The sequence below is a fragment of the Hibiscus syriacus genome, unplaced genomic scaffold (assembly GCF_006381635.1).
Source record: "Hibiscus syriacus cultivar Baekdansim isolate YM2019G1 unplaced genomic scaffold, ASM638163v2 tig00117046_pilon, whole genome shotgun sequence".
Lineage (NCBI taxonomy): Eukaryota > Viridiplantae > Streptophyta > Magnoliopsida > Malvales > Malvaceae > Hibiscus > Hibiscus syriacus.
In genome coordinates this window covers 498,392-508,096 of record NW_024063536.1, presented here as the reverse complement: position 1 = coordinate 508,096, position 9,705 = coordinate 498,392, and the positions used below count along the sequence as shown (strand labels likewise).

The window sequence follows — 9,705 nt, the reverse complement described above, 5'->3', positions numbered from 1 at the left end:
AGTAAAAGGAAATGTTTTAAAATCTAAAAAAAATAAAAATGTCACTGTACTAAAATTATTTTTTATTTTATTATTTTTTCAAATTCATTTATTTTTTATTTTTTTCAAATTCATTTTTATTACGTGTAAAATTAATATAGAGACAAAAATGTCATGTCAAGCCATTGATTCATTTACTTCGAATTTTGTATTTATTATTATAATTTAAGGGGAAAAAGGTATACATATAATTTTTTGTTTCACTCAAGGAGCTTAGATAATTTGTTTTAAAGGTGAAAAACCACACCACACCACACCAGCACATTTGTAAGATCATCTTTCTCTTGTGATTTTAGATTCTTTTTCCCTTTGATTTTCCTTTGTCTTTCGGTTTTCTTCGATTTTGAGATCGATTGCCTTAATACTAATATTATACCAGCTTAGTTGTTTCCAATGGAAAAGCTGGAAAGCCTCAAATCTGCCGTCGCTTCTCTTTCTGAAATCAGGTCTTTTCTTTTCTTTCGGTTTCGACTCAGTTATTGTGTTTTATTGTACTGATGATATCAAAAAAAGCTAATACCAAACAAATCTTCGGTTTCTGATTCGCGTCTCAGTGAAAATGAGAAGAACGGATTCATCAACCTTGTCTCCCGCTATCTCAGGTACTATTATTCAAATCGACTCTTTATTATTTGCTTTTTTGCTAGCTTCAAATCCTGATATTGAAGATTACTGCCATTTGATTGAAGTGGAGAAGCTCAGCACATAGAATGGAGTAAGATCCAAACTCCAACTGATGAAGTGGTTGTCCCTTATGACACCTTGTCCCCCTCTCCTGATGGTAATTTTCATGATCTTAATCTTAAATCTTATCGATTCAGTTAGCAAGAATCATTTGGATTTCATAGATCTCTCACCATATCTAACTGCAGATCCTGCTGAAACCAATAAGCTTTTGGACAAACTTGTTGTTTTAAAGCTTAACGGAGGTCTTGGAACCACTATGGGATGTACTGGCCCCAAGTATGCTTCTTACTCCTCCAATTTTACTCTCTTTATATTTATATATGTGTAATTTATTCTACAGAACTTGATCTAATTAACTGCTCTTTTTTCTTTTTAAAAAAAACACAGATCCGTCATTGAAGTTCGCAATGGCTTGACATTTCTTGACCTAATTGTTATTCAGATCGAGGTCATAAGTTGTTGACTTCCTTTATCTCCCCCCCCCCTTTTTTTGCATAATCAGATCAAGCTAACAATTTTTATTTTATTTTTCTATTGTTATTTTTCTCAGAATCTTAATTCCAAATACGGATGCAGTGTTCCTTTGGTTCTGATGAACTCTTTCAACACCCATGATGAAACATTAAAGGTTCCCGCTTTTAGATTACGTATTTACTTACTATATTTATTTTTCATGTTTGTTAAATATTGGATTTAATTTCATTTAACTCTTGTTCAATGCAGATTGTCGACAAGTATTCCAATTCAAACATTGAGATTCATACTTTTAATCAGGTTGGTGATTTCAAATTGCATCTTCTGCAGATTCTATTCAGACTCAACAACTTGATAGATATATCTTTTACTTGTATTCTCTTTCTCTGATTTCTCCCCTTCCTGGATTTACATAGAGCCAATATCCTCGTTTGGTTGTTGAAGATTTTACTCCATTACCCAGCAAAGGACAGCATGGCAAGGAAGGATGGTAAAGCTATTTCTTTATGTACTTATTTTCACTTAAGTTAGTCACTCTAGTATCATGAAAGTGCTTGCCTTGAACTTATAAATGGTAACTTGTAGCTAAAGATGAACTGTAAGTTCAATGTCCTGAAGTTCCTTATTCAGCCGATGGAATTGGCTATTTGCTTCTTTTTCATTGTAATATTTTGAAGCTTTGAAGTAGTTCCCATAGGATGGATGTATCATAAAGGTTTGTTTAGTTTTGTTTCTACGAAGTATGGGAATACATGTAGAATAATAATTCAAGGAAATGTTAATTGTTTTAAAAATGAGCTATAAGATTATTTGAATTTTTTATATGAGATGTAGGTTTTTGTTGAATGATGAATTTTCCCCCTTCTACGTTAATATTTTCCCTGGATTCTTTATGGATTTAGTGCTCATTGAAGTCATAGGACCGTTGCGTCTAAAGTTGTTTCCATTGCTTCTATAATGGTCTATCTTCTTACTCACATGGATGGTTCATGATGACAAAATTTGTTTGTTCCCACTGTTATAGTTATCTACATTTAATGTAATGATTATGTTTAAGAAGTATTGATGGAGATTTTGATTATATTTTTTATTTGCTTATTTGACGGTAATCTCCTTACTACAACAATTTCTTTTGGCTGTAGGTATCCCCCTGGTCATGGTGACGTGTTCCCATCTCTAATCAACAGTGGAAGGCTTGATGCTTTCTTATCACAGGTTGTAGCTATGATTTGGTGTGATTTTTTTTAATTTTATATTAAAAAATTAAAAAAACATTTGATGCATAAAAGTTCTTTCATTTTTGTAATTTATTTGTTTTTCATCATGCATTTCAGGGCAAGGAGTATGTATTTGTTGCCAACTCAGATAACTTGGGTGCTATTGTTGACTTGAGTATCCTCATCCCGGTTTCCAATGAACTTTGCTTTCTAGTTTTTAGTCACACAACACACAAGTTTTTTCTGCAGTTTTAGTCCTTAACTGATTGCTTTAGAAATCTTAAACCATTTGATCCAAAACAAGAATGAATATTGTATGGAGGTACGAAGCAAAGTGTAAGCTGTGTTATATAGTTTTCCTAACTCCATTTTTCTATATTCCCTTTTATTTATGTAGGTTACACCCAAAACCTTAGCCGATGTCAAGGGTGGTACTCTTATATCTTATGAAGGAAAAGTTCAGGTATGAAATGTGCTATTATTTGCTTTTAGAATTTATATATTCCATTCCTCTCTCCCTTTTTTAAACTGAAGCATGTCTGAGGTTCCAAAGATGAGTTCTCTCTTTCTCATAAGAACCACATATAGGTTTTGGAATGTAATTACACTTTCACTGCCACATTAAAGACAATATGAGTTCTGCAACAAAGGTGCTTATGGCAGCTAATGCAGAAAATTTTCCTGCTTAAGCTTTTATTTTAGCTGATTGTATCGGATTTTTTTTTTTTTGGGTAGGATCATGATAGTAATCTTTTTCATTCCTCATGGTGAACCACCAACTGAGAAAGAAAAGAAATATTCCCTTCTGGGATGCACAAAATTTTCCTCTTCCACATTTGAATGGAAGAGAAAATAATAAAAATACACTCATTAACACCCTTCTATTTTTTTTTTTTTTTTTTTGTATTTCAGCTCCTTGAAATTGCTCAAGTCCCAGATGAACATGTAAGTTATCTGTTTCTCCATCTATGTTTTCCTATTTTTTCTTCCACCTATATTGATTTTAACTCTGTTAACAAAGATCGTGTAGCTTTTATACTAGAATCTGACCATAGCTGAAAAGGCAATTGGACTGCTTGGTGGTGCTTGGGTTTACCACCTATGATCAGCTACGTCTAACTATTTTGATGCAGCCCCTTTTCTTGTCCAGATGCCAGTTGGCCTCTGAAATTCTTTTCTTACTAGGACTAGGGTTTCACAACTTGAAAGTTGAAACTACGGGAGACTAAACAAAATAAAAGACTTTAAAGGGCATATAAGAATCCATATTTAAATGCCAATTATCAAGTCAAAATTGAGAAAATTAAAAATTTAAATAATGTTGTGCAGCTTGTGTTGGGCTGTTGTGTGCCCATTCTGACACATCATGATATCGATGAGTGAATTAGATATGGGTAATTGTGTCAACCACTGCTGCTTGATAATGGTCTCTGCTGTTGTTGATCATGTTGTTACTTATAGATTGTGGTATCTTTGGTTGCTGGTGTAAGAGGGAAGGGAGGTGGAACCTTAAAAGGGGAGGGAAGGGGAAATAAAACCCGAATTTTTATTGAGATTTTCAGATTCTCTCTCAAGTATTTTAATTATAGATGATTTGTTCTGCACTGCTGTTATACAATGAAACACTGAGAAGACAACGTTCAGTAGCTTTGTGGATGAGACTGACATGATTTTCTTTGTAACAGGTCAATGAGTTCAAGTCGATAGAGAAGTTCAAAATTTTCAATACAAATAATTTGTAAGTCGAGCTGCCTTGACATGTTATCTGTTTATTTGGCTAAGCACTAATGATTTGTGTTACAGGTGGGTAAACCTGAGTGCAATTAAGAGGCTCGTGGAAGCTGATGCACTAAAGATGGAGATCGTTCCAAACCCAAAGGTTTGTATCTTTTTCTTCAAGAAAACCCTTTTCTGATAGTTTGAAATCTGTAAAATAAGTTGCAAACATTTTCTCACTAACTTTTTAAGTTGCAAGTGGATAAATAATTTATTTATCCAAGTAAATAAAAGGTTTGTATTTGATACACTGTCGGTGAATACTATGAAGATACATCATCACTAAATTAAAAATCATCAAAAATAAATATATTATATTATATTTTTTAACAGGTGGCATATTTTGGTTCAGTGGTGGCATATGGATTTATACACTGTCAGTTTATCAAATATAAATCCATAGATCTGTGATTTTAACGATATTTTTTTATCCCTTATGAAATTTACAGACTACAATGCAAGTAAAATCCGTTCTTTAACCATGTCGTCTCCTGGTAGATTTCTGATTTTGGAATAATAAAATTGACTGCAGGAGGTCAATGGAGTTAAAGTTCTTCAACTGGAAACTGCTGCTGGTGCAGCAATTAAGGTATATAAATGTACCAAATACAGTTATGATGTATTAAAATGTTAAAAAACCGATCTAACTGTGCTTTTTCTTTATGTTAACAAGTTCTTTGATCATGCTATTGGTATCAACGTACCTCGATCACGATTCCTTCCAGTGAAGGCAACTTCAGATTTGCTTCTTGTTCAGGTTAGTTGCTTCTTCTTCTCGTGACATTGCAATCAATCCTGGATGATAATATGACTCTTCCTCAATCCATCTCTTGTATTTTCTTTTGCAGTCTGACCTTTACACCTTAGTTGATGGATTTGTTATCCGGAGTAATACAAGATCGAATCCTATAAACCCATCCATAGAATTGGGGCCTGAATACAAGAAGGTGAGTACTTTTGGTGTCGATCTTGCTACATAATTTCCGTAAAGACCTTAACATGCACGCACTCACATATATATATATATATTTAATTTTCTTTACAGGTTGGTAACTTCTTAAGTCGATTCAAGTCAATCCCTAGCATCATTGTGCTTGATAGCCTTAAGGTGACTGGTGATGTTTGGTTTGGTGCTGGCATTGTTCTCAAGGTATTCTGTTCCCCTTTTGAAACAACAGCTGTTCTTCCATGTTTGCGTTATATTTTAAAGTTGTTGAAAAAAACCCTGGAGAAGAGAAGCATGTGGTTTACATTTTAAAATGTTGGGTTTTAATGGAGGATAGTTTATGTTCTTTCAGGGGAAAGTGAGCATTGCTGCTAAACCCGGGGTAAAGTTGGAGATTCCTGATGGAGCTGTAATTGAGAACAAGGTAAAAAGCATTTGCAATGTCATCTTCGTTATCGTTGTTGCCATTAAGTTGATCGAGGGTCCAACCAATTCAACTTTCTTAAAAATTTTAAAAACTTACATTAATAATAGTTTAAAAAAATCTATAAAATAATTTAAAAACTAAAGAAAATATATAAAAAAAAAAAACAGAACATTAGGAAGAAAAAAATAGGTTTTACAAGAGCCAACGATGAAAAGAAACAAACCTTTTTTTTGGTAAGATTTCAAAATTAATGTGGTGGTTAGCTGGTTTCGACAGTTTCGGATTCTTAATTCATACGGGTTGGGTCGATTCTTTAATGTTTGGTTGAACTTAAATGATATGATTGTGAGGGTCGGTATAGTGTTTTATTTCATGGGTTGGTTTGCTAAGTCATGGTTTTTGGATGCTTAGGAAATTAATGGCCCCGAAGACATCTGAGAAAGTGTCGCCTGCCACCCAAATGATTCCCTGATTTTGATTTTGCCAATCTTTCATGTAATAGGAAGTGAAATAAAAGAAAGTACTTGGAACAGAAGTGGTATCTGTGTTTTATTTTACATATACCTCGTGTGGCTTGTGAGAGTTTCCCTTTGAAGTTCTATTTTCCAGCTCTGCCAATGCGAATATGAACGGTACCTCCTTTTTACCAAGCATTTTCGGTTACATTTTTTAACCCATACAAAAATTTTAATTTTTTTTAAAAAAATAAGTGATTTACCTGACCATCCACCAAGGAATATATAACAATATGTATACAAAGTTGTCTTATACATTTTTAGCCCTGAAGGATTGAGCGAAAATTTAAGACTCGTACAATGAAAACTTATTTTATCATTTTGAATAATTAAATTAGTATTTTATTAATAAATTATAAAAATTAATTAACTTTATAATATATATTATTTTTTTATTTATTAATAAAATATAATTAAAATAATAATGGGTAATTACTAACTTATTGTATCATCTAAATCTCGAGTTAATAGTTTCGAGTTTCGTGGAATTCATAATTAGAATCATTGGACCAAGTTAAGTTAATTGGGTTGGAAATAAGTCCAATTGGTGATAAAAAGGGAGCAAAGCTTGAATATTTAAAACAAGGTTGTTGAAAGGATTAATGGTGAATTTGAAGTAAAAAAAGCATAAAAGGGATGAAAAACTTATTCTTAGATATGACACTTGAAGAGGAAAATATGATAAGGAAATGAGGAGGAAATGAAACGAAAATAAGATGAAAGGAGATAAAAGCTCTCATCTTTTTTAAAAAATTTCAAGTCCTAGAGGAGAGTGTTGTTTGGCTAAAATAGCTTCATTTCGGATTTTTAACATCGGTAGTGTATTTCTAATCATTCGTGGTGTTGCGGCTTTCATAAGCATGATGATTTGTTAAGATTTGAGTATTTGAACATTTTAGGATTTATGCTTGATTCATGCCATAGATGACATTTTTTTATGTAAAGCATGCATTTTTATGGTACTTTATGAAGTAACTTTCCTAAGCTTTAGCACATGATTTGAGAACAAACTAATACCTTTTGGATGATTCTTTGGTGTCTCCCGAGCTTAAATAAGGTAATTTTGATTTCGAGTATCGATACTAGTTGAACTGGGTTGAATTATGGGCAGTTTTAGCATGAAGTATCAATACTGAGGGTTGGAGTATCGATATTGCTCCTATAGTATCGATACTAGTATCAATACTAGTATTAGTACCAATATCAATACCAATATCAATACCAGTATCAATATTGTCCAATACCAAAAGATTCAAAACGCTCATCGCATCTGAATGTCTATATATTGCTATAAATTATACAACTAAGCTTGGAAAAGGGTTCTAGTTTATGAAATGACTCAAATATCCCTAAATGGCATAAATTACCAAAATACCCTTAATGATAAATAACTTACAAATACCCCTGAAGGTACACGTAGCGAACAGTCACAAATGAAGAATCATTGTGAAGGATATGTTTACAAGTCAACTGGTGTATTATACGAATAATGTGATGGAGAAATCGTGTATCTTATGAATATCAATAAAGCGATGACGCACAAGTCGTCTCTCCAATTCAAGGATAAATTAAGGGAAAACGTGATGACAGTGACTAGAGTATCATTACCAAGTAATGAACCCGAGTCAGGTATCATGCTAGCAAATAATACCGCAAGTGAACAACAGAATCAATAATCATTGTAAGATCAAGAAATGCATATAGATCTCCTTAGAAACATAAATGACTAAAACACCCTTCAGTGTTAAATGACCAAAATAGAGCAACTTAACAAACTAACATATATAACATATTAATAAACCCTTACATAACATTCTAGATGAGAGAACGAGTGAGATAACAACTACTGAGGGCATGACCTTGCTTTAATATGCTGAGTTATGCTAATGTGTGGCGAGGCTACCTCAGTTTCCCTAGTGGGGCATTTTTAGTGGTGTGTAGCTAGGCTACCTCAATTGCCCTCGTGGGCATTTTCAGTGTTGTGTGGCCGTTTTGCCCTCATTATGCATGTGTAGTTGCATCAGTCCAGTACAACAGATATCCTTAGAGCTTGACTTCATGGTTGTATGAGATCGAGCTAATGTTTCAGTTGAGTGGGAATTGTAATGATTACTATATGATTATCGAGTTCCCCTCCATGATCTACCTGATTGTTATTTGAGACTAAGAGATCATTTAGCAACTTAGTGAGAATTTTATCGACGCTATGTGATTACCGAGTTCCCTCAACTAACTAGTATTTGATGGTCATGTGAGACCAGATACTAGCAGAGTATCACATTCAGATAATGCATAATAGTTTATCATGTGTAGCATTTAAAGTATGCACAACATTTACAGTCAATGTGGGTAGAGACCTAATAGAGGTGTACTCATAGGGAGGCCATTAGCAAAAGATTAAAGGAAGCATGAGACTTTTACATCAGCGATAAAAAAAATTGAACCTTAAGCAGGTAACACTTGATTATTATCATGCATGTACCTACTACTTAGTACCATGTCTTTATCATGTTTTTGTTTATGAAACTCATAATACAACTCTAGATTAGCGATTATATTGTTGGGCTTTGTAAGCTCAGCGTTCGGATATTTTCCGTTCACATGTTATTAGCTTGAGTCATCCAAGGGGCACCATCTTAGTAGGACTTCCAACACCTCTTTTAGAGTATTGTATTATAGCTTTAGTGAGCATGTGTATTCATAGGTCCCTTATTATTATATTCAGATTTATAACTCTAAGTTTGTATTATTTTGATTTTAAACTATGTGTCTTGAAGCTCCGAGTTATAAAATGTTTTTATAATTGTCATGTGTGTCTATTTTAATACCATACAATATTCTTTGAAATGAAAATAATCAGGTTTTTAAAATCAAGGGTTATTTCGATAGCCCAATGCGACACTTTAGGCCTAATTGAGTTTAGAGTTTTACACTTACAAATTATTAAAAGTGAGGCTTTGACTAACTAAATATATGTTAAATTTGTATCTAATTTTTATTTGTTAACAATTAATTTTAATATATTATTAGATCTAATATTTATTATGCAATGATACTTTTAGTTAAAAATTAATTTATCATTATATATATATATATATATATATATATATATATATATAAATAGATTATTTTTTGTAAGTGAAGATAACTTTTGAGAGTGAAACTTCTCCGTAAACTAAAATTAATGAGATTGAGAAACTAAAAATTATATGGATAAAAGCTCTAATGTAATTTAAATAGGGGCCTTGAGCAATTGCTTAGAGTGATCCATCTAAAGACTGGCTCTACATGTACACACATCTATCAAAATGAATATGTGTTATACTTTAGAAGATTACTTTTAGACTTCAGTCATCTGTCATTTAATCATCTTTGCATAGACTTATTTGTTTATCACAATCCTTGAAAAGTCTATATCCTTTGAGTCAACTTGTAATGCCCTAGATCAGTACGACACAGTCGATCGATTTAAGGTGCTACATGGAACCATCGAAGTGGCTAACCAACTTATTATTACTTTCTTGTACTTTAAAATGACTTTTTACATCTGAGAGCCCTAAAAATATATAGATACCATAATGACTCTTAACTGACTTTACAACTAAATATAACTAAATTCATTAA

The 9,705-nt window shown here is 32.6% G+C and overlaps 1 protein-coding gene across 1 annotated transcript; it reads left to right on the top strand.

The window, feature by feature from the left end:
- Nucleotides 1–238: 238 nt before the first annotated feature.
- Nucleotides 239–6,142, top strand: LOC120197098 (UTP--glucose-1-phosphate uridylyltransferase). Its single transcript, XM_039198717.1, has 22 exons — nt 239–306; nt 419–485; nt 594–641; nt 729–820; nt 912–1,002; nt 1,114–1,174; nt 1,277–1,354; nt 1,450–1,500; nt 1,617–1,690; nt 2,343–2,415; nt 2,535–2,592; nt 2,693–2,739; nt 2,815–2,880; nt 3,330–3,362; nt 4,103–4,155; nt 4,221–4,296; nt 4,726–4,782; nt 4,867–4,950; nt 5,042–5,140; nt 5,239–5,343; nt 5,492–5,563; nt 5,978–6,142. Exons 2-22 carry the CDS (start codon nt 433–435, stop codon nt 6,002–6,004), a joined length of 1,398 nt encoding a protein of 465 aa, XP_039054648.1. The 5' UTR covers nt 239–306; nt 419–432; the 3' UTR covers nt 6,005–6,142.
- Nucleotides 6,143–9,705: the final 3,563 nt, after the last annotated feature.